The 25,906-nt window shown below is 43.4% G+C and overlaps 1 protein-coding gene across 2 annotated transcripts in view; it reads left to right on the top strand.

Moving 5' to 3' along the window:
* avl9 (AVL9 homolog (S. cerevisiase)) overlaps positions 1-25,906 on the top strand; it is a 319,342-nt gene that overhangs the window by 222,122 nt on the left and 71,314 nt on the right. For both annotated transcript variants that reach the window (XR_010020391.1, XM_063067522.1), the window contains exon 13: positions 13,583-13,700. Coding sequence is in view for 1 of the 2 variants with exons in the window: in XM_063067522.1 (XP_062923592.1) it covers positions 13,583-13,700 (118 nt within the window). In the remaining variant the exon portion in view is untranslated. The remainder of the gene's footprint in view (positions 1-13,582; positions 13,701-25,906) is intronic.

The following is a 25,906-nucleotide window of genomic DNA, read 5'->3' as shown; positions in this document are numbered from 1 at the left end:
AACATTACATCCTTGCTTTTATATTCTAGTCCGCTTGAAATGAATGGTAACATCGCATTTGCCTTCCACATCACAGGTTCGCCCTGCAAGTTAACCTTTAGGAATTCTGCACAAGAGCTCCCAAGTCCCTTTGTGCCTCGGTTTTTTGTATTTTCTTTCCATTTAGAAAATAGTCAACCTTTTAATTTCTACCAAAGTGCGTGACCATACACTTCCCGACACTGTATTCTATCTGCCACATCTTTGCTCATTCTCCTAATCTATCTATTTCTGTAGCCTCTCTACCTTCTGAACACTCTGCCCCTCAACCTATCTTTGTATTTTCTGCAAATTTTGCAATAAAGCCATGAATTCCATCATCTAAATCATTAACATATAACGTAAAAAGAATTCCAACAGAAAGCAACTAAAAAAGTCATTAAGAAAGTGAAGGTGGAAGATAAAAGTAAGCTAGCCAATAATATTAAAGAGCATACCAAAGGTTTCTTCAGATACATAAAGTGTAAATGGGAGGCAAGAGTGGATATCAGAATGTTGGAAAATGATGCTGGAGAAGTTGTAATGGGATAATGAAATGGTGGATGAACTGAATAATTATTTTGCATCTGGCTTCTCTGTGGGAGACACTAGCAGCATTGTGGAAGTTCCAGGTGTCATGGGCATGAAGTGTGTGAATTTACCATAACTAGAGAGAAGGTAATTCGGAAACTGAAAGGTCTGAAGGTAGATAGGTCACCTGACCAGATGGTGTACACTCCAGAGTTCTGAAAAAGGTAGCTGAAGAGATCATGGGGCATTATTCGTGAATTGAATTGACTTTATTTCTTACATGCTTCACATACATGAGGAGTAAAAATCTTTATATTACCTCTCTGTCTAAATTTGCAATCATAGTAATTTATGTAACTCTCAGTTTGGCTAGCAACCTAATATAGGAGATGATAGCCTCCGGCCCAGCCAAACTTAAGAAATCTCATTTGGGTGGATACTGCACGATGTGTCCCCTGTTACAAATCAGTACAACGAAATAACAAACAGTACACAATATGCGATTAATCGACTGGAGCTTTATAATTCTTAATTTGACTATATGGTTAGTAAAGAAAAGGGGCCATCCTCATGAAACAGTTTAATACGCATCGTTGGAGCTCACTGATAAGGCTATTCGTCCACCATCGGCCTCCTCCGATCGTCACTGACCTTTGGACCCTCGCTCTAAGTCCACCCCATCCGGCGGTCTACCAACTCTCTGCATTCGCGTCTTCTTTCCTCATCTCCCCCCGGCAAAAGACTGCGAATTCCCGACTCCCAGACACACAAGAAAGAACAACATCCCGCTCATTGTCTAACGTGCCCCATTATCTCTAGTCATAACCCAAACATTGCTGCTACAGAGAAACCATTACTTAGCAGTGGAACATTACAGAGAAGCCATTACATTAGCAGTGAATCCTTACAGCGTGTTACATTTATAATAATTTATAGTAAATAGAACAGGCAATGTAACAATGATCTTTCAAGAATCACTCCACTCTTCAAGAAGGGAGAGAGGCAGAAGAAAGTAAGCTATAGGCCAGTTAGTCTGATCTCAGTGGTTGGGAAGATGTTGAAGTCGATTGTTAAGTATGACATCTCTGGGTACTTGGAGGCACATGGTAAAAAAGACCTTAGTCAGCATGGTTTTCTCAAGAGAAATTTGCTTGATAAATCTCTTGGAATTCTTTGAAGAAATAACATGCAGGGTAGGCAAAGCCGAATCAATTCTTGTTGTGTGCTGGGATTTTCAGAAGGTCTTTCACAAGGTGCCACACGTGAAGCTGCTTAACAAGCTACGGACCCAAGGTATTACAGGAAAGGTTCTACGATGGATAACGCTTTGGCTGACTGGTAGGAGGCAAAGAGTGGGAATAAAGGGAGCCTTTTCTCTCTGACTTCCGGTTACTAGTGGTGTTCCACAAGGGTCTATATTGGGACCGATTCTTTTTACCTTATGTGTCAATGATTTGGATGATGGAAATGATGGCTTTGTTGCAAAGTTTGCAAATAATTATGAATATAGGTGAAGAGATAGCTAGGTTTGAGGAAGTAGAGATAGGTTTGAGGAAATTGCTGAAGGAGAATGGTCAAGGAAATGGCAAATGGAGTGTATGGTGATGACTTGGTAGAAGAAATGAAAGGGTTGACTATTTTCTAAATGGAGAGAAAATACAAAAATCTGGGGTGCAAAGGGACTTGGGAGTCCATGTGCAGGACTCCCTAAAGGTTAATTTTCGTTAATTTGCAGATAATCCAAAGAGCTTTTACAAGTATATTAAGAGCAAAAGGATTGTAAGGGATAAAATTGGTCCTCTTGAAGATCAGAGTGGTCGGCTTTGTGCGGAACCAAAGGAAATGGGGGAGACCCTAAATAGGTTTTTTGCGTCTGTATTTACTAAGGAAGCTGGCATGAAATCTATGGAATTGAGGGAATCAATTAGTGAGACCATGGAAACTGTACAGATTGAAAAGGAGGAGGTGCTTGCTGTCTTGAGGAAAATTGAAGTGGATAAATCCCCGGGACCTAACAGAGTGTTCCCTCGGACCTTGAAGGAGACTAGTGTTGAAATTGTGGGGGCCCTGGCAGAAATATTTAAAATGTTGCTGTCTACGGGTGAAGTGCTGGAGGATTGGAGAGTGGCTCATGTTGTTCCGTTGTTTAAAAAAGGATCGAAAAGTAATCCGGGAAATTATAGGCCGGTGAGTTTAATGTCAGTAGTAGATAAGTTATTGGAGGGAGTACTAAGAGACAGAATCTACAAGCATTTGGATAGACAGGGACTTATTAGGGAGAGTCAACATGGCTTTGAGCATGGTAGGTCATGTTTGACCAATCTGTTGGAGTTTTTCGAGGAGGTTACCAGGAAAGTGGATGAAGGGAAGGCAGTGGATATTGTCTACATGCACTTCAGTAAGGCCTTTGACAAGGTCCCGCATGGGAGGTTAGTTAGGAAAATTCAGTCGCTAGGTATACATGGAGAAGTGGTGAATTGGATTAGACATTGGCTCGATGGAAGAAGCCAGAGAGTGGTGGTAGAGAATTGCTTCTCTGAGTGGAGGCCAGTGACTAGTGGTGTGCCACTGGGATCAGTGCTGGGTCCATTGTTATTTGTCATCTATATCAATGATCTGGATGATAATGTGGTAAATTGGATCAGCAAGTTTGCTGATGATACAAAGATTGGAGGTGTAGTAGACAGTGAGGAAGGTTTTCAGAGCCTGCAGAGGGACTTGGACCAGCTGGAAAAATGGGCTGAAAAATGGCAGATGGAGTTTAATACTGACAAGTGTGAGGTATTGCACGTTGGAAGGACAAACCAACGTAGAACATACAGGGTTAATGGTAAGGCACTGAGGAGTGCAGTGGAACAGAGGGATCTGGGAATACAGATACAAAATTCCCTAAAAGTGTCGTCACAGGTAGATAGGGTCGTAAAGAGAGCTTTTGGTACATTGGCCTTTATGAATCGAAGTATTGAGTATAAGAGCTAGAATGTTATGATGAGGTTGTATAAGGCATTGGTGAGGCCGAATCTGGAGTATTGTGTTCAGTTTTGGTCACCAAATTACAGGAAGGATATAAATAAGGTTGAAAGAGTGCAGAGAAGGTTTACAAGGATGTTGCCGGGACTTGAGAAACTCAGTTACAGAGAAAGGTTGAATAGGTTAGGACTTTATTCCCTGGAGCGTAGAAGAATGAGGGGAGATTTGATAGAGATATATAAAATTATGATGGGTATAGATAGAGTGAATGCAGCAGGCTTTTTCCACTGAGGCAAGGGGAGAAAAAAACCAGAGGACATGGTTTAAGGGTGAGGGAGGAAAAGTTTAAAGGGAACATTAGTGGGGGCTTCTTCACATAGAGAGTGGTGGGAGTATGGAATGAGCTGCCAGACGAGGTGGTAAATGCAGGTTCTTTTTTAACATTTAAGAATAAATTGGACAGATACATGGATGGGAGGTGTATGGAGGGATATGGTCCGTGTGCAGGTCAGTGGGACTAGGCAGAAAATGGTTCGGCACAGCCAAGAAGGGCCAAAGGGCCTGTTTCTGTGCTGTAGGTTCTATGGTTCTATGGAGTCTGTGGTGAGGAAGGCAAATGCAATGTTCATTTCAAGAGGACTAAAATATAAAAGCAAGGGTGTATTGCTGAAACTTAATAAAGCACTGGTGAGGTCTCACTTGGAGTATTCTGAGCATATGTGTGCCCATTATCTTCGAAAGGATGTGCTGAAACTGGAGGGGGTTCAAAGGAGCATCACGAAAATGATTCCAAGATTGGATAGTGTGTCATATGAACAGCATTTGATGGCTCTGGACCTATATTCACTAGCATTCAGAAGAAGAGTGGTGACCTTATTGAAACCTATCAAATGATGAAAAGCCTTGATAGACGAAATGTAGAGAGGATGTTTCCCATTGTGGGAGAGTATAGGACCAGGGGGCAGAACCTCAGCATAGAGGGACATTCTTTCAGAGTGGAGATGAGGAGTAATTTCTTTAAGCAGAGAGTGCTGAATCTGTGGAGGCCAAGTCTTTATGTATATTTAAGACAGAGGTTGATAGATTCTTGATTGATTAGGGCATGAAGGGATATAGGGAGAAGGCAGGAGGAGGCGGCTGAAGTGGCGGAGCAGACTCGATGGGCCAAATGGCCTAATTCTGCTCCTATATCTTATGGTCTCTTTGCTTTTATGTTGGCTTTGACTTTTCTTGTTAGCCACAGTTGTGTCAATTTGTCTTGGAATACGTCTTCCTTTTTAGGATATATATATATCCTGTGCTTTCTGAATTGCTTCCAGAAATTCCAGCCATTGCCACTCTGCTGTCATCCTGTTGTGTTCTTCATTCAGTCAGTTCTGGCCAACTCTTCTCTAATGCCTCACCTCTGTACTTCCCTTTGCTCCACATAATTCTGATGCATCTGACTTTAGCTTCTCCTTTTCAAAATTAAGGGTGAATTTCAATCATGATCACTCTCCCCCTTAGGTTATTTTACCTTCAGCTCTCTAATCAATTCTGGTTCATTGCATAGCTCCTGATACAGAATAACTGATCAACTGCGAGCTGCTCTAAAAACCCATCTCATTGCGCATTCTGAAATTCCTCCTCTTGGATCCAGCCCCAACCTGATTTTCTAAATCTACCTGCATATAGAAATCCCCCTGACTATTGTAACATTGCCCTTTTTGCAAGCATTTTCCACCTCCCACTGTAATTTGTAGACCACATCCTTGCTACTGTTTTGGGGTCTGTATACCAGGGGTCCCCAACCTTTCTCGCACTGCGGACTGGTTTCATATTGACAATATTCTTGCAGACCGGCCGACTGGGGGTGGTGGTGGTAGGGTTGCCAACGGACATGAGTAGCTGTCAAATACGCTGGGTTTACCCGGAGAAAGACTACAATGACCATGAAGCCTTGCGCGGGCACCAGCGCGCATGCGTGACTTGTGCATGTGTGTACGATTTTATTCTACAAATTGTTTTTGGCGATTCTGTTCGGGGCGGGTTAATCACGACTGGAATATAGATGATAAGTGGCTAATACACTCAATTTCCTTTCTAAAAGGGTTTATCTAAGGGTTAATATTAAACACTCAGCGCATATTTTCCTCGCATGAATATAGTGATAAGTCAATTATCAGGGGAGCTTGAAGTAAGTGTTGAACGAACTTCCAGTAGAAGTGGTAGAGGCAGGTTCGATATTATCATTTAAAGAAAAATTGGATAGGCATATGGACAGGAAAGGATTGGAGGGTTATGGGCTGAGTGCAGGTCGGTGGGACTAGGTGAGTAGCATTCGGCACGGACTAGAAGGGCCGAGATCGCCTGTTTCCGTGCTATAATTGTTATATGGTTATATAAGTAAGTCAATAGCATCATAACATTTTAAGTAACGTTTGGATATTAAACACGCAACGCATATTTTCCCAGTATGAACATATAAAATCATTGCAAAACACCAATATCGCTGAATCAGTGGGAGCCCTGGGCTTGTTTACCTGCAACAAGACGGTCCTATCGAGGGGTGATGGGAGACAGCGATACTCGAAGGGGGTTCCCTATGTCCAGTCTATTTCGCAATTTAGTTTTTGTTGCATTCATTGCAGAGATATGTTGGAAATGGAAGCAACGTTTTCAGTTGTTTCGTGGCTATCTCAGGATTTTTAGCCTTGACTTTGATCCAGAATGCCAGCAGAGATGTTATGTCAAACATACTTTTCAGCCCGCCGTCATTTGCGAGCTTGAGGAGTTGATCTCCATCCCGCGCTGACATGGATGACGTAATGACCTTGCGTGCGTAATGGCTCAACAGTGGCCGTGACAGGGAATGAGGAAAGGTGCAACTGACTCCTATCGCCAAATCATATCGCTTCCTCACGGCCCGGTAGCGCATGCTTTGCGGCCCGGTGGTTGGGGACCACTGCTGTATACAACCCCCATAAGTGGCTTTTTACCCTTGCAGTTCCTTTGCTCTATCCACAATGATTCAACACCTTCTGACCTTATTTCAGCTCTTTCTAATGATTTGATTTCATTTTTTACCAACAGAGCAACACCAGCCCCTCTGCCTCCTTGCCTGTCCTTTCGATACAATATGTATCCTTGGACATTAAGCATCCAGCTATAATCTTCTTTCAGCCATGATTCAGTGATGCCTACAACATCATACATGCCAATCTGTAACTGTGCTACAAGTTCATCTACCTTATTCTGTATACTGCGTACATTTAAATATAACACTTTCAGTCCTGTATTCGCCTTTTTGATTTTGTCTACCTTTTACGTTGCAGCTCACTCTGTTGACTGCAATTTTGCCTATTATCAACCTCACCTTGCTGGAGATCTCACTACACATAAGACATAGGAGCAGAACTAGGCCATTCAGCTCATCGAATCTGCTTCACCAGATCCTCTGATGCCCTGACTGATCAGGAAATGATCAGCTTCCGTCTTAAATATATCCACGCTCTTGGCCTCCACTGCAGTCTGTGGCAGAGCATTCCACAGATCTACTGCTCACTGGCTAAAAAAATTCCTCCTTACCTCTCTTCTAAAGGGTTACCCCTCAATTTTGAGGCTGTGCCCTCTAGTTCTGGATTCCCCACCAGAGGAAACATCCTCTCCACATCCACCCTATCTAGTTCTTCCAACATTCAGTAGGTTTCAATGAGATCCCCTTGTGTTCTTCTAAATTCCAGTGAGTTCAGGCCCAAAGCTGCCAAACACTCCTCATATGTTAATCCCTTCATTCTTGGAATCATCCTCCTGAACCTCCTGTGGGCTCTGTCCGATAACAGGACATTCTTTCTGAGATAAGGAACCCAAAACTGTTGAAAATACTCCCAAGTGTGGCCCGACTAGTGTCTAATAAAGGCTCAGCATTATCTCCTTGATTTTATAATCTATTCCTTTTGAAATAAATGCTTTTATCTTATCCCTTTGAACCTTCACTCCATTTACCAAAATGTATTATCATAATTTCCCAAGTGTATTTGCCATTTTTTTGCCCCTTCTTCCGATTTGTCTACGTCCTGCTGCAATTGCATTGCTTCCTCAGCGCTACTAACCCCTCCACCTATCTTCGTATCATCCGCAAACTTTGCCACAAAACCATCAATTCCATTATCTAAATTATTGACAAACAATGTGAAAAGTAGTGGTCCCAATACTGACCCCTGAGGAACACCATTAGTCACCGTCAGCCAACCAGAAAAGGCCCCTTTTATTCCACTTGCTGCCTCCTGCCTATCAGCCATTCCGCTCTCCATGCCAGTATCTTTCCTATAATGCCATTGGATTTTATCTTGTTAAGCAGCCTCATGTGTGGCACCTTATCAAGCGCCTTCTCCATCCACTGCCTCTCCTTTGGCTACCCTGTTTGTTACTTCTTCGAAGATCTCTAATAGATTCGTCAGGCAAGATTTCCTTTACAGAAACCATAAGACCATAAGACAAAGGAGCAGAAGTCGGCCATTTGGCCCATTGAGTCTGCTCCACCATTTTTTCATGAGCTGATCCGTTCTCCCATTTAGTCCCACTCCCCCGCCTTCCCACCATAACCTTTGATGCCCTGGCTATTCAGATACCTATCAATCTCTGCCTTAAATACACCCAATGACTTGGCCTCCACTGCCGCCTGTGGCAACAAATTCCATAGATTCACCACCCTCCGGCTAAAAAAATTTCTTCGCATTTCTGTTCTGAATGGGTGCCCTTCAATCCTTAAGTTATGCCCTGTCGTACTAGATTCCCCCATCATGGGAAACAACTTTGCCACATCCACTCTGTCCATGCCTTTCAACATTCAAAATGTTTCTATGAGATCTCCCCTCATTCTTCTAAACTCCAAGGAATACAGTCCAAGAGCGGACAAATGTTCCTCATATGTTAACCCTCTCATTCCTGGAGTCATTCTAGTGAATCTTCTCTGTCCCCTCTCCAACGTCAGCACATCCTTTCTTAAATAAGGAGACCAAAACTGCCTACGGTACTCCAAGTGAGGTCTCACCAGTGCTTTATAAAGCCTCAACATCACATCCCTGCTCCTGTACTCTATTTCTCTAGAAATGAATGCCAACATTGCATTCACCTTCTTCACCACCGACTCAACCTGGAGGTTAACCTTAAGGGTATCCTGTACGAAGACTCCCAAGTCCCGTTGCATCTCAGAACTTTGAATTCTCTCCCCATTTAAATAATAGTCTACCCGTTTATTTCTTCTGCCAAAGTGCATAACCATACACTTCCCAACATTGTACTTCATTTGCCACTTCTTTGCCCATACTTCCAATCTATCCAAGTCTCTCTGCAGACTGTCCGTTTCCTCAGCACTACCGACCCTTCCACCTATCTTCGTATCGTCAGCAACTTAGCAACAAAGCCATCTATTCCATAATCCAAATCGTTGATGTACAATGTAAAAAGAAGCGGCCCCAACATGGACCCCTGTGGAACACCACTGGTAACCGGCAGCCAACCAGAATAGGATCCCTTTATTCCCACTCTCTGTTTCCTGCCAATCAGCCAACTTATCCACTTATGTAACTTTCCCGTAATTCCATCGGCTCTTGTTAAGTAGCCTCATGTGTGGCACCTTGTCAAAGGCCTTCTGAAAATCCAAATATACAACATCCACTGCATCTCCCTTGTCTAGCCTACTTGTAATTTCCTCAAAAAATTGTAATAGGTTTGTCAGACAGGATTTTCCTTTAAGGAATCCATGCTGAGTTCTGCCTATCTTGTCATATGCCTCCAGGTACTCTGTAACCTAATCCTTGACAATCGACTCCAACAACTTCCCAACCACCGATGTCAAGCTAACAGGTCTATAATTTCCTTTTTGCTTCCTTGCCCCCTTCTTAAGTAGCGGAGTGACATTTGCAATCTTCCAGTCCTCCGGAACCATGCCAGAATCTATTGACTTTTGAAAGATCATCGCTAATGCCTCCGCAATCTCCACAGCTACTTCCTTCAGAACACGAGGATGCATTCCATCTGGTCCAGCAGATTTATCTACCTTTAGACTATTCAGCTTCCTGAGTACTTTCTCTGTCGTAATTGTGACTGTGCACACTTCTCTTCCCTGCCACCCTTGAGTGTCCGGTATGCTGCTGATGTCTTCCTCAGTGAAGACTAATGCAAAATACTCGTTCAGTTCCTCCGCCATCTCCTTATCTCCCATTACAATTTCTCCAGCATCATTTTCTAACTTTGCTAACTTTGCTAAGCCATGCTAACTTTGATTTATTTTATCATTAAGAACCTCGAAATCTCATCTGAAATAATAGACTCCAACACTTTCCCAGCCACTGAGGTTAGGCTAACTGGCCAATTATTTCCTTTCTTTTGCCTTCCTACCTTCTTAAAGAGTGGATTGACATTTGCAATCTTTCAGTCCTCTGGAGCTGTGCTAGAATTAGATGATTCTTGAAAGATCATATCTAATGCATCCGTTATCTCTTCAGTAACCTCTCTCAGGACTGTGGGATGTAGTCCATCTGGCCCAGGTGACTTATCCACCGTAAGACCTGGAGTTTGCCCAAAACTTTTTCTTTTGTAAGAGCAATGGCACTCACTTTGCTCCCTGACACTCATGAACCTCTGGCACACTGCTGGTGTCTTCCACAGTGAAGACTGATGCAAAGAACCCATTAAGTTCATCTGCCATTTCTTTGTCCCCCATTCCTACCTCACCAAGACTGGAAAAAAAACTTTTGGTATCTTGCTTTATATTATTGGCTAGTCTGCCTTCATACTTCATCTTTTCTCTTTCTTATAGTTTTTTGGTTGCCTTTTGTTGGATTTTAAAAGCTTCCCAATCATCCAACTTCCCACTTATTGTAAATCAACTGCTACATTGCCTCTGTTTGTAAATCAACTGCCTCATTTTCAGCACTATGACTCCATCCTCCTGCCAAATTAGTTTAAAGGCACCTTAATCAACTCTAGCCAATCTGCCTACAAGGATAGTGGAACCCATCAGGTTCAGATGTAACTCGACCCTTTTGTACAGGTCGTACCTTCCTCAGAAATTATCCAATGATCGATAAATCTGAACCCAGCACCAGTTCCTCAGCCACGCATTCACCTGCCAAATCATTCTGTTCTTCCCCTCGCTGGCACATGGCACAGGTAGTAATCCAGAGATTACTGCACTGGAAGTTCTGTTTCTCAGCGTTCGACCTAGCCCCCTAAAATCTCTCTTCAGGACCTTCTCACCTTGTCTATCTATGTCATTGGTGCCAATATGCACCAAGGGTTCTAGCTGCTCACCATTGCCCTTGATAATGCCATGAATCCAATCCGAGACATCCCTGATCTCATACCAAGTAGGCAACATACCATCCGGATGTCTCTATTGTGCCCACAGAACCTTGTCTCTGTTCTTCTGACTAACAGCTCTCCCATCAACTCTTCAGTACTCTTCATCTCTCTGCCCAGATTCACTGTGGCTCCCCCCGGTAGGTCATCCTCCTCAACAGTTGAATAGTATCTAAATATAAATAAGAGCATTTGTACTATCCACCCCTCCCCACTTCATGGAGTCAATGACCAGCTCTTTTGTTTTGCTAACGCCAAGGGAAAAGTTGTCGTGATATTTTAAATCATCCTTAGCAATAGGAGAAGCAGAAAAGTTGTTTCCACTAATTGGTGAGACAAGAACTAGGGGACATAGCCTCAAGATTCGGGGGTGTAGGATGGAGATGAGGAGGAACTGCTTTTCCCAGGGAGTGGTGAATCTGTGGAATTCTCTGCTCAATGAAGCAGTGGGGGCTACCTCAGTAAATGTATTTAAGACCAGGTTGGATAGATTTTTGCATAGTAGAGCAATTGAGGATTATGGGGAAAAGGCAGGTAAGTAGAAATGAGTCATGGCCAGATCAGCCATAACCTTATTGAATGGTGGAACAGACGCAACGGGCCAGATGGCCTTCTCCTGCTCCTATTTCTTATGTTCTTAGAGAATTGAAGGATAGAAAATGTTCTGTTTAAAAAAGCGTCCAAACATAAACCAGGAAATTAAAGGCCAGTAAGTCTGACATCAGTTGTAGGAAAGTTATTGGAAGGTATTCTGAGAGACTGGATATGTAATTATTTGGAAAGGCATGGCTGATTAAGGTTAGTTAGCAGGGCTTCATGCATGGTAGATCATGTCTAACCAATCTTATAGAGTTTTTCGAGGAAGTTACCGGGAAAGTAGATGAAGGCAAGGCAGTGGCTGTTGTCTACACGGACTTTGGCAAGGTTCTCCATGGGAGGTTGGTCAGAAACGTTCAGTTGCTTGGCATTCAAAATGAGGTAGTAAACTGGATTGTGCATTGGCTTTGTGGGAGAAGGCAGAGAATTGTAGTAGAGTGTTTCCTGTCTGACTGGAGGCCTGTGACTAGTGGTGTGCCACAAGGATCGGTGCTGGGTCTTTTGCTGTTTATCATCTATATCAACAATCTGGATGATAATGTGGTCAAATGGATCAGCAAATTTGCAGATGATACCAAAATTGGCAGTGTAGTGGACAGTGAAGAAGGCTATCATGGCTTGCAAAGGGATCTGCATCAGCTTGAAAAATGGGCTGAGAAATGGCAGATGGAATTTAATCTGATGTTTTGGGCAGGGCCATCCAGGGTAGCTCTTGCACAGTGAACGGTAGGGTAGTGTGGTAAAACAAAGGAATCTGGGAATCACTGTCCAAATTTGTTGAAAGCGGCTTCACATGTAGATAGGGTCGTAAAGAAAACTTCTGGCACGTTGGCCTTCATAAGTCAATGTATTGAGTACAGGAAATGGGATGTTATGTTGAAGTTGTATAAGACGTTGGTAAAACCTAATTTAGAGTACTGTGTGATTTTTTTTGGTGCCTACGTGTAGGAAAGATGTAAACAAGGTTGAAGAGTAAAGGGGAAATTTACAAGAATATTCTGGGTCTGGAGGATTTTAGTTATAGGGAAAGATTGAATAGGTTAGGACTATATTGCAAAGAACATAGAAGATTGCGAGGAGACTTGATTGAGGTACAGTGTATACAAAATTACAAGGGGTATAGATAGGATTAATACAAGCAGGCTTTTTCCCGTGAGGTTAGATGTAATGGGTTAAAGGTGAAAGGTGAAAAATTTAAGGGGAACATGAGGGGAAGATTCTTTACTCAGAGGGTCCTGAGAGTGTGGAATGAAGTGCCAGTGCTAGAGGTGAATGTGAACTGGATTTCAATGTTTAAGAGAAGTTTAGATAAGTACGTGGATAGTAGGGGTATGGAGGGCTATGGTCCCTGTGTACGTTGATGGGAGTAGGCAGTTTAAGTGGCTCTCTATGGACTAGATGGGCCAAAGGGCCTGTTTCTTTTCTGTACTTTATGACATCATGCCACCAGGCTTTGCATCTCCTTCCTGTACTCTGAGATCCAGTCCATTACACTGGTGTCATCTGTAAACTAGCAGATAAAGTTAGAGCAAAACCTGTTCACACAGAAGAATAAGGGCTGAGGACACAACATTGTGGGGACCAGTACTGTGGGTAATTATTAAGATATTGCTCCCTACCCTTACTGATTTTAGTCTATTTATCAGAAGGTCACAGAACTAGTTGAAAAGAGAAGTAGTGACCTTGAAATGATAATAGTGCCATGAAATCTCTTTGATTATTTTACATTGTTTTTCTTTATCCTTTCCTCATTTGGACTTAGGTTTAAGTTGCTTAGGAAAGGAACCAAAGACCATTGGAAAAATTATGTTGTTTGTGTAGTATGCTTAACATTTGGACTGTGTGGTCTGACTGTAAGAATGGCTAGACTCACTTGTGGCTTACAAAAGGGAATCCTAACTTAAAGGAAATAAATTTTAGTGGTGTGGGAAAGCCAACCGGTGAGCAGGGCTGATGGGAAGGTATTTTTGGCCTTTTCACTGCTGTTGCCTTCTGTAACTCCATGAATTATGGCATTACATTAATATTCAATTCTTTATCATATTCTGACTGCATTGCTGGCTGAATGTTATTTACAGTTGTGATAAAGCAATATATCTAAATATCTCTGCTTGCTCTGTAGATAATGAAAGAATGTTGGCAGACTATGGCCTCCCGTTTGTTGCTGCCTGGAGGAATACACACAACTTCAGAGTGTGGCACAGCAACAAGTACCCTGCTATAACTCAAGTTCATCCTGGGTAAGCTCATCTCACTTATTTCAAATCTTTCTCTGTTCAGAAACGCAAGTGATCCTGTAGATGCTGAAAATACGGATAAGCACACACAAAATGCTGGAGGAACTCAGCAGGTCAGGCAGCATCGAAGGAGGGACATAATCTGTCAGTGTTTCAGGCCGAGACACTGATGTGGAGAGTCCTGATGAAGGGTTGTGACCCAAAACATCGACTGTTTATTCCCCTCTTTAGATGCTGCCTGACCTGCTGAGTTCTTAATGCTATTTGTGTATCTTTCACTATTCCGTTCCTGTTGAGGATTATGCGGAATGAATAAAGTAATGGAAAAGTACAGCTTTGAAACAGGCCCTCTGGGTCAATCTGCTCATGCTGAACCATTTAAACTGCCTCGACCCCATCGGCCTGCACCCGGGCCTTGGCCACCCATATCCCTGTTATCGATGCACCTAGCCAAACTTCTCCTAAACGTTGAAATCAAGCTGACTTACACTACTTGCACTGGCAGCTTGTTCCATATTCTCACAACCCTCTGAGTGAAGAAGTTTCCCTTCATGTTCCCATTAAATTTTTCACCTTTCACCTTTAACCCATGACTTATAGTTGTAGACTGACTCACCTCAGTGAAAAAAGACTGCTTGCATTTACCCTATCTGTACCCCTCATAATTTTGTATACTTCTTTCAAATCTCCCCTCAATCTTCAATGTTATAGTCACTATTCTGTAGATTTGCTGAGTATGCCTGCAGGAAGATGAATTTCAGAGTTGTATATGGTGGCATATGGATATTTTGATAACAAAATTTACTTTGAACTTTGAAATTTTCCGAGGAATAAACTCCCAACTTATTCAATCTTTCCAGAAAATGCAGGCCCTCTAGTCTAAGCAACATCCTTGTAAATTTTCCCTGTACTCTTTCAATCTTGTGTACATCTTTCCTGTAGGTATGTGGCAAAAACTGCACACAATACTCCAAATTAGGCCTCACCAACATCTTATGCAACATCAACACAACATCTCATCTCCAGTGCTCACTACTTTGATTTATGAAGGCCAATGTTTCAAAAGATTTCTTTATGATTCTATCTACCTGTGATGCCACTTTCAACGAATTAAGGACCTGTATTCCCAGATCCCTTTATTCTACCCCACTCCTCAATGCCCAGCTTTTCACTGTGTAAGATCTACCCTGGTTGGTTCTACTGAAGTGCAACACCTTGGACTTGTCTACATTAAATTCCCTCTGCCATTTTTCAGCCTATTTTTCTAGCTGGTCTAGATCTCACTGCAAGTTCAAATGATCTTCCTCAGTGTCCACTACACCTCAAACCTTGGTTTCGTCTGCAAATTTGCTGATCTAGTTAACCACATTATCAACCAGATCACTGATATAGATAACAAATAACAACAGACCCAGCACCAATTCCTGTGGGACTTGACTAGTCAGAGAGGTGACCTTCTACTACCATTCTCTGACTTCTCCCACAAAGTCAATGTTAATCCAATTGAATGGGAAGCTTCTGACCAACCTCCCATATGGAACCTTGTCAACTGCCTTGCTAAAGTTCATGTGGACAACATCCACTGCCTTGTCTTCATCAACTTTCCTGGTAACTTCATTGAAAAACACTGTAAGACTGGTTAGACATGACCTAACGTACATGAAGCCATGCTGACTAACTCCAATTATTCTATGTCTATCCAAATACCTGTATATCCAGTCCCTTAGAATAGCTTCCAGTAACTTTCCCACTACTGATGTCAGGCTCATCGGCCTATAATTTCCTAGCCATTTCTTGAACTTGATGTTCTATACTTGGATTTTCAGAAGGCCTCTGAAAAAGTGCACACATAAGGCAGCTTAACAAGCTATGAGCCCATGGTATTACAGGAAAGATTCTACAAGGGTAAAGCAGTGGCTGATTGGGAAAAAGGGAGCTTTTTCTCATTGGCTGTCAGTGACTAGTGGTGTTCCACAGGGGTCTGCGTTAGGACTGATTCTTTTTATGTTATGTCAAAGATTTGGATGATGGAATTGATGGCTTTTTTGCAAAGTTTGCAGATGATATGGAGGAGCAGGAAGTTTTGAGGAAGCAGAGAGGCTATAGAAGGACATAGACAGGTTATGATTATGATTATGAAGACACATAGTCCTCTTTTATTGTCATTTAGTAATGCATGCATTAAGAAATGATACATTATTTCCTCCAGTGTGATATCACAAAACAGAGGACAAACCAAGACTGAAAAAACTGACAAGACCACATAATTATAACATATAGTTACAACAGTGCACAATACCATAACTTGATGAAGAAAGTCTGTGAGCACAGTAAAGTTCAAAGTTTCTCAAATGTCCCACATCTCACGCAGACTGGAGAAGGAAGAAAAATTCTCCCTGCCATGCTGAACACAATCCGACTCTGAGTCATCCAAAAACTTCGAGCTCCGATCAGCTCTCCGACACCGAGTACTGAGCGCCATCTCTGTCTGAGCGATTCGACCTCCTTCTCGGTCACCAAAAGCAGGCAAGGCCGGGGATTTTGAGGCCTACCCTCTGAAAGATTCACGACCACACAGTAATGACAGCAGCGAATGGGCGTTTCAGAAATTTCTCCAGATGTTCCTCTGTGCTTTCACGTCCATTCTCCATCACATCAGAATTGTCCACGGCCCCTATTTAATGGATACGATATCATTTTCACCGGAGAGCTGCGCACACGTGGCGTGCCACCATCTTCTCCTCCTGCCTGTCAAGAATGGGCAAAGAAGTGGCAGATGGAACACAGTGTCAGGAAGTGAATGGTCATGCTCTTTGATAGAAGAAATAAAAGGGTTGATTATTTTCTAAATGGAGAGAAAATACAAAAAACTGAGGCACAAAGGGATTTGGGAGTGCTTGTGCAGGATTCCCAAACGGTTAATTTGCAGGATGAGTCTGCAGTGAGGAAGGCAAATTTTACATTCGTTCCAAGAGGTCTAGAATATAAAAGCAAGAATGGGAGTTTATAAAGCACTGGTGAGGCCTCACTTTGGAGTATTGTGAGCTGGTTTGAGCCCCTTATCTTAGAAAAGATGTGCTGAAACTATAGAGGATTCAAACGAGTTTCACGAAAAAGATTCCAGGATTGAATAGGAATGAGAGGGTTACCGTATGAGGAACGTCTGCCAGCTCTTGGGCTATATTCCCTGGAGTTCAGGAGAATGAGGGGGGATCTCATAGAAACGTTCCAGTTAAAACGCCTGAACAGATTACAAACGTTTGTAGATGTGGCAAAGTTATTTCCCATGGTAGGAGATTCTAGGACAAGAGGACATGACTTCAGGATTGAAGGACATCCTTTTCGAATAGAGATGCGGTGAAATTACTTTAGTCAGAGGGTGGTAAATCTGTGTAATTTGTTGCTACAAGTGGCTGTGGAGGCCAAGTTATTGGGTGTATTTAAGGCAGAGATAGATAGGTTCTTGATTCGCTGGGCATCAAAGGGTATGGGGTGAAGGCAGGGGAGTGGGAATGATGGGAAGAAATGTATCAGCCCATGATTGAATGGTGGAACAGACTTGATGGGCCGAATGGCCTACTTCTGCTCCTATATCTTATGGTCTTATGGAATAGAGTTTGAAGGCTCTGGGCCTGTGTTCACTAGAACTCAGAAGAAAGAGGAGTGAACTCAATGAAATCTATCAAATGATGAAAGGCCTTGATGGAGTGGATGTGGAGAGGAAATGCTAACATTGTATTTGCCTTCCTCACCACAGACTTGGCCTGCAAATTAACCGTTAAGGAATCCTACACAACAACTCCCAAGTCCCTTTGCACCTAAGTTTTTTGTATTTTCTTTCCATTTAGAAAATAGTCAACCCCTTTATTTCTTAAGACCATAAGACATACAGTGGCATGCAAAAGTTTGGGCACCCCTGGTCAAAATTTCTGTTACTGTGAATAGCTAGGCGAGTAAAAGATTATACCTGATTTCCAAAAGGCATGAAGTTAAAGATGACACATTTCTTTAATATTTTAAGCAAGAATACTTTTTTATTTTCATCTTTTACAGTTTCAAAATAACAAAAAAGGAAAAGGGCCCGAAGCAGAAGTTTGGGCACCCTCCATGGTCAGTAGTAACACGCCCTTTGGCCAGTATCACAGCTTGTAAATGCTTTCTGTAGCCAGCGAAGAGTCTTTCAATTCTTGTTTGGGGGATTTTCGCCCATTCTTCCTTGCAAAAGGCTTCTAATTCTGTGAGATTCTTGGGCTGTCTTGCATGCACTACTTTTTTGAGGTCTATCCACAGATTTTCGATTATGTTTAGGTCAGGGGATTGTGAGGGCCATGGCAAAACCTTCAGCTTGTGCCTCTTGAGGTAGTCCGTTGTGGATTTTGAGGTGTGTTTAGGATCATTATCCTGTTGTAGAAGCCATCCCCTTTTCATCTTCAGCTTTTTTACAGACGGTGTGATGTTTGCTTCCAGAATTTGCTGGTATTTAATTGAATTCGTTCTTCCCTCTACCAGTGAAATGTTCCCCGTCCCACTGGCTGCAACACAAGCCCAAAGCATGATCGATTCACACCCGTGCTTAACAGTTGGAGAGGTGTTCTTTTCATGAAATTCTGCACCCTTTTCTCTCCAAACATACCTTTGTTCATTGTGGACAAAAAGTTCTATTTTAACTTCATCAGTCCACAAGACTTGTTTCCAAAATGCATCAGGCTTGTTTATTTGTTCCTTTGCAAATTTCTGAAGCTGAATTTTGTGGTGAGGACGCAAGAGAGGTTTTCTTCTGATGACTCTTCCATGAAGGTCATATTTGTGCAGGTATCGCTGCACAGTAGAACAGTGCACCACCACTCCAGAGTCTGCTAAATCTTCCTGAAGGTCTTTTGCAGTCAAAAGGGGGTTTTGATTTGCCTTTCTAGCAATCTTACGAGCAGTTCTCTCGGAAAGTTATTTTGGTCTTCCAGACCTCAACTTGACCTCCATTGTTCCTGTTAATTGCCATTTCTTAATTACGTTACGAACTGAGGAAACGGCTACCTGAAAACGCTTTGCTATCTTCTTATAGCTATCTTCTTAGAGCACCCCTGTAGCCATTCCCCTGAATAATAAGTTTACCGTCCTGGATACTGTTGGCGGGGACGACTGGCCAGGTGTGAGCCACGGTGGCAGGGCCTCCGGCACTGAGTCTGACCCTGTGGTACAGAAGGGTGGGACGGAGAAGAGGAGAGCTGTCGTCATTGGAGACTCTATAGTCAGGGGAGCAGACAGGAGATTTTGTGGGCGTGAAAAGGACACCCGCATGGTTTGTTGCCTCCTGGGTGCCAGGGTCCAGGATGTCTCTGACCGGGTGCACGACATCTTGGTACGAGAGGGAAAGCAACCAGAAGTCATGATACATGTTGGGACCAACGACATAGGCAGGAAGAGGGATGAGGTCCTGAAGTGTGAGTTTCAGGAATTAGGCAGAAGGCTGAAGAACAGGACCTCAAGGGTGACGTTCTCAGGATTGCTGCCAGTACACGTGACAGAGATGGTAAGAATTGGAGGAGATGGCAGTTGAATGCGTGGCTGAGGAGTTGGTGCAGGGAGCAGGGTTTTAGATTTTTAGATCACTGGGATCTCTTCTGGGGAAGGTGGGACCTGTACAGATTGGATGGGTTGCACCTGAACTCGAGGGGGAGCAATATCCTTGCAGGTAGGTTTGCTGGCATGGTTCGGGAGGGTTTAAACTAATTGGCGAGGGGGATGGGACCCAGAGCAATAGAGCAGTGAAAGAAGTTTGCCTTGCAGTCAAAGTGAAGGATAATCCAAAGAGCTTTTACAAGTATATTAAGAGCAAAAGGATTGTAAGGGATAAAATTGGTCCTCTTGAAGATCAGAGTGGTCGGCTTTGTGCAGAACCAAAGGAAATGGGGGAGATCTTAAATAGGTTTTTTGTGTCTGTATTTACTAAGGAAGCTGGCATGAAATCTATGGAATTGAGGGAATCAAGCAGTGAGACCATGGAAACTGTACAGATCGAAAAGGAGGAGGTCCTTGCTGTCTGAGGAAAATTAAAGTGGATAAATCCCCGGGACCTGACAGAGTGTTCCCTCGGACCTTGAAGGAGACTGGTGTTGAAATTGCGGGGGCCCTGGCAGAAATATTTAAAATGTCGCTGTGTATGGGTGAAGTGCCGGAGGATTGGAGAGTGGCTCATGTTGTTCTATGTTTAAAAAAGGATCGAAAAGTAATCCAGGAAATTATAGGCCGGTGAGTTTAACGTCAGTAGTAGGTAAGTTATTGGAGGGAGTACTAAGAGACAGAATCTACAAGCATTTGGATAGACAGGGGCTTATTAGGGAGAGTCAACATGGCTTTGTGCATGGTAGGTCATGTTTGACCAATCTGTTGGAGTTTTTCGAGGAGGTTACCAGGAAAGTGGATGAAGGGAAGGCAGTGGATATTGTCTACATGGACTTCAGTAAGGCCTTTGACAAGGTCCCGCATGGGAGGTTAGTTAGGAAAATTCAGTTGCTAGGTATACATGGAGAGGTGGTAAATTGGATTAGACATTGGCTCGATGGAAGAAGCCAGAGAGTGGTGGTAGAAAATTGCTTCTCTGAGTGGAGGCCTGTGACTAGTGGTGTGCCACAGGGATCAGTGCTGGGTCCATTGTTATTTGTCATCTATATCAATGATCTGGATGATAATGTGGTAAATTGGATCAGCAAGTTTGCTGATGATACAGAGATTGGAGGTGTAGTAGACAGTGAGGAAGGTTTTCAGAGCCTGCAGAGGGACTTGGACCAGCTGGAAACGGGCTGAAAAATGGCAGATGGAGTTTAATACTGACAAGTGTGAGGTATTGCACGTTGGAAGGACAAACCAACATAGAACATACAGGGTTAATGGTAAGACACTGAGGAGTGCAGTGGAACAGAGGGATCTGGGAATACAGATACAAAATTCCCTAAAAGTGTCGTCACAGGTAGATAGGGTCGTAAAGAGAGCTTTTGGTACATTGGCCTTTATTAATCGAAGTATTGAGTATAAGAGCTGGAATGTTATAATGAGGTTGTATAAGGCATTGGTGAAGCCGAATCTGGAGTATTGTGTTCAGTTTTGGTCACCAAATTACAGGAAGGATATAAATAAGGTTGAAAGAGTGCAGAGAAGGTTTACAAGGACGTTGCCGGGACTTGAGAAACTCAGTTACAGAGAAAGGTTGAATAGGTTAGGACTTTATTCCCTGGAGCGTAGAAGAATGAGGGGAGATTTGATAGAGGTATATAAAATTATGATGGGTATAGATAGAGTGAATGCAAGCAGGCTTTTTCCACTGAGGCAAGGGGAGAAAAAAACCAGAGGACATGGGTTAAGGGTGAGGGGGGAAAAGTTTAAAGGGAACATTAGCGGGGGCTTCTTCACACAGAGAGTGGTGGGAGTATGGAATGAGCTGCCAGACGAGGTGGTAAATGTGGGTTCTTTTTTAACATTTAAGAATAAATTGGACAGATACAGGGATGGGAGGTGTATGGAGAGATATGGTCCGTGTGCAGGTCAGTAGGACTAGGCAGAAAATGGTTCGGCACAGCCAAGAATGGCTAAAGGGCCTGTTTCTGTGCTGTGGTTTCTATGGTTCTATGGTTCTAAGTGCATGGAGTAAAGCCAGATCTAACATACAGAGAGTCTTTGAGGAAAGAGAAGCAGAATAAATGGTGTAAAGGCAGTAAGGTAGAAGGGCTGAAATGTGTGTACCTCAATGCAAGAAGCATCAGGAACAAAGGTGATGAACTGAGAGCTTGGATACATACATGGAATTATGATGTAGTGGCCATTACAGAGACTTGGCTGGCACCAGGGCAGGAATGGATTCTCAATATTCCTGGATTTCAGTGCTTTAAAAGGGATAAAGAGGGTGGAAAAAGGGGAGGAGGGGTGGCATTACTGGTCAGGGATACTATTACAGCTACAGAAAGGGTGGGTAATGTAGAAGGATCCCCTTTTGAGTAAATATGGGTGGAAGTCAGGAACAGGAAGGGAGCAGTTACTCTACTGGGGGTGTTCTATAGGCCCCCTGGTAGCAGCAGAGATACAGAGGAGCAGATTGGGAGGCAGATTTTGGAAAGGTGCAAAAATAACAGGGTTGTTATCATGGGTGACTTTAACTTCCCTAATATTGATTGGCACCTTATTAGTTCCAAGAGTTTAGATGGGGCAGAATTTGTTAAGTGTGTCCAGGATGGATTCCTGTCACAGTATGTGGGCTGGCCGACCAGGGGGAATGCCATACTAGATCTAGTACTAGGTAATGAACCGGGTCAGGTCACAGATCTCTCAGTGGGTGAGCATCTGGGGGACAGTGACCACCGCTCCCTGGCCTTTGTAATTATCATGGAAAAGGATAGAATCAAAGAGGACAGGAAAATTTTTAATTGGGGAAAGGCAAATTATGAGGCTATAAGGCTAGAACTTGCGGGTGTGAATTGGGATGATGTTTTTGCAGGGAAATGTACTATGGACATGTGGTCGATGTTTAGAGATCTCTTGCGGGATGTTAGGGATAAATTTGTCCCAGTGAGGAAGATAAAGAATGGTAGGGCGAAGGAACCATGGGTGACAAGTGAGGTGGAAAATCTAGTCAGGAGGAAGAAGGCAGCATTCATGAGGTTTAGGAAGCAAGGATCAACTGGGTCTATTGAGGAATATAGGGAAGCAAGAAAGGAGCTTAAGAAGGGGCTGAGAAGAGCAAGAAGGGGGCATGAGAAGGCCTTGGCGAGTAGGGTAAAGGAAAACCCCAAGGCATTCTTCAATTATGTGAAGAAAAAAAGGATGACAGGAGTGAAGGTAGGACCGGTTAGAGTTAAAGGTGGGAAGATGTGCCTGGAGGCTGTGGAAGTGAGCGAGGTCCTCAATGAATACTTCTCTTCGGTATTCACCAGTGAGAGGGAACTTGATGATGGTGAGGACAATATGAGTGAGATTGATGTTCTGGAGCATGCTGATATTAAGGGAGAGGAGGTATTGGAGTTGTTAAAATACATTAGGACAGATAAGTCCCCGGGGCCTGACAGAATATTCCCCAGGCTGCTCCATGAGGCAAGAGAAGAGATTGCTGAGCCTCGGGCTAGGATCTTCATGTCCTCGTTGTCCACGGGAATGGTACCGGATGATTGGAGGGAGGCGAATGTTGTTCCCTTGTTCAAAAAAGGTAGTAGGGATAGTCTGGTAATTATAGACCAGTGAGCCTTACGTCTGTGGTGGGAAAGCTGTTGGAAAAGATTCTTAGAGATAGGATCTATAGGCAATTAGAGAATCATGGTTTGATCAGGGACAGTCAGCATGGCTTTGTGAATGGCAGATCGTGTCTAACAAGCCTGATAGAGGTCTTTGAGGAGATGACCAGGTATATAGATGAGGGTAGTGCAGTAGATGTGATCTTTATGGATTTTAGTAAGGCATTTGACAAGGTTCCACACGGTAGGCTTACTCAGAAAGTTAGAAGGCATGGGATCCAGGGAAGTTTGGCCAGGTGGATTCAGAATTGGCTTGCCTGCAGAAGGCAGAGAGTGGTGGTGGAGGGAGTACATTCAGATTGGAGGATTGTGACTAGTGGTGTCCCACAAGGATCTGTTCTGGGACCTCAACTTTTTGTGATTTTTATTAACGACCTGGATGTGGGGGTAGAAGGGTGGGTTGGCAAGTTTGCAGACGACACAAAGGTTGGTGGTGTTGTAGATAGTGTAGAGGATTGTCAAGGATTGCAGAGAGACATTGATAGGATGCAGAAGTGTACTGAGAAGTGGCAGATGGAGTTCAACCCGGAGAAGTGTGAGGGGGTACACTTTGGAAGGACAAACTCCAAGGCAGAGTACAAAGTAAATGGCAGGATACTTGGTAGTGTGGAGGAGCAGTGGGATCTCGGGGTACATGTCTACAGATCCTTGAAAGTTGCCTCATGGGTGGATAGGGTAGTTAAGAAAGCTTATTGGGTGTTAGCTTTCATAAGTCGAGGGATAGAGTTTAAGAGTCGCGATGTAATGATGCAGCTCTATAAAACTCTGGTTAGGCCAAACTTGGAGTATTGTGTCCAGTTCTGGTCACCTCACTATAGGAAGGATGTGGAAGCATTGGAAAGGGTGCAGAGGAGATGTACCAGGATGCTGCCTGGTTTAGAAAGTATGCATTATGATCAGAGATTAAGGGAGCTAGGGCTTTACTCTTTGGAGAGAAGGAGGATGAGAGGAGACATGATAGAGGTGTACAAGATAATAAGAGGAATAGATAGAGTGGATAGCCAGCACCTCTTCCCCAGGACACCACTGCTCAATACAAGAGGACATGGCTTTAAGGTAAGGGGTGGGAAGTTCAAGGGGGATATTAGAGGAAGATTTTTTACTCAGAGAGTGGTTGGTGCGTGGAATGCACTGCCTGAGTCAGTGGTGGAGGCAGATACACTAGTGAAGTTTAAGAGACTACTAGACAGGTATATGGAGGAATCTGAGGTGGGGGCTTATATGGGAGGCAGGGTTTGAGGGTCGGCACAACATTATGGGCCGAAGGGCCTGTACTGTGCTGTACTATTCTATGTTCTATGTTCTCCTGTTTTGTGGACATGATTTATTTTAATTTTCAGTGCTAGGCAGCTGCTTCGAGGAGCCCGTTGCTGCTGATTGTTGGGACAAGGTTTGAGGAGTCAGGGTATTTATAAAACTTTGAAATTTGCATCACCTGGCCTTTCCTGACAATGACTGTGAGCAAGCCATACCCCTATCAAGCTAATTAAGGTCTGAGACCTTGGTTATCTGAGAGCTCAAATCTCTTGGGGTGCCCAAACTTTTCCATGGTGCTCCTTTCCTTGTTTTCACTCTAAAATTGTACAAAACAAAAATAATACACTAATCTTGCTTAAAATGTTGAAAAGAATGTTTCATCTTTAACTTTATGACTTTTGGAGATCAGTTCATCTTCTACTCACTTAACTATTCACAGTGACAGAAATTTTAACCGGTGGTACCCAAGCTTTTGCATGCCAGTGTCGGAGCAGAATTAGGCCATCTGGCTTATCGAGTCTGCTTCGACATTCAATTATGGCTGATCCTTTTTCTTCTATCTCCTCCTCAGCCCCAGTTCCTAGCCTCCTTCCTGTAACCTTTGATGCCATAGCCGATCAAGAACCTATCAATCTCTGCCTTAAGTACACCCAGCGATCTTGCCTCCACAGCTGCATGTGGCAACAAATTCCACAAATTCACCACCCTTTGTCTAAAGAGATTTCTCCATATCTCTCATTTTGAAAGGGCGCCCCTCTATCCTGAGGCTGTGCTGTCTTGTCCTAGACTCTCCCACCATGGGAAACATTCTTTCCACATCTACTCTGTCTAGGCCTTTCAAGATTCAAAAGGGTTCAATGAGATCTCCCCTCATCCTTCTGAATTCCAGCGAGTACAGACCCAGAGCCATTAAACATTCCTCATGCCATTTGATAAGGTACCATATGCAAGGCTTATTGAGAAAGTAAAGAGGTATGGGATCCAAGGGGACATTGCTTTGTGGATCCGGAACTGGCTTGCCGACAGAAGGCAAAGAGTGGTTGTAGACAGGTCATATTCATGGAGATCGGTCACCAGTGGAGTGCCTCAGAGATCTGTTCTGGGACCCTTACATTCGTAATTTTTAGAAATGACCTGGATGAGGAAGTGGAGGGATGGGTTAGTAAATTTGCTGATGACACAAAGGTTGGAGGTGTTGTGGATAGTGTGGAGGGCTGTCAGAGGTTACAGCGGGACATTGATAGGATGCAAAACTGGGCTGAGAAGAGGCAGATGGAGTTCAACCCAGATAAGTGTGAGGTGGTTCATTTTGGTAGGTCAAATATGATGGTAGAATATAGTATTAATTAATGGTAAGACTCTTAGCAGTGCGGAGGATCAGAGGGATCTTGGGGTCCGAGTCCATAGGACACTCAAAGTAGCTACGCAGGTTGACTCTGTGGTTAAGAAGGCGTACGATGTATTGGCCTTCATTAATTGTGCAATTGAATTAAGAAGCCGAGAGGTAATGTTGCAGCTGGTCAGATCCCACTTGCAGTACTGTGCTCAGTTCTGGTCGCCTCACTACAGGAAGGATGTGGAAGCCATAGAAAGGGTGCAGAGGACATTTACAAGGATGTTGCGTGGATTGGGGAGCATGCCTTATGAGAATAGGTTGAGTGAACTCGGCCTTTTCTCCTT

This window comes from Mobula hypostoma, chromosome 1, assembly GCF_963921235.1.
Source record: "Mobula hypostoma chromosome 1, sMobHyp1.1, whole genome shotgun sequence".
Lineage (NCBI taxonomy): Eukaryota > Metazoa > Chordata > Chondrichthyes > Myliobatiformes > Myliobatidae > Mobula > Mobula hypostoma.
The sequence above is the reverse complement of the archived record's forward strand: the minus strand, read 5'-3'. Positions and strand labels throughout refer to the sequence as shown.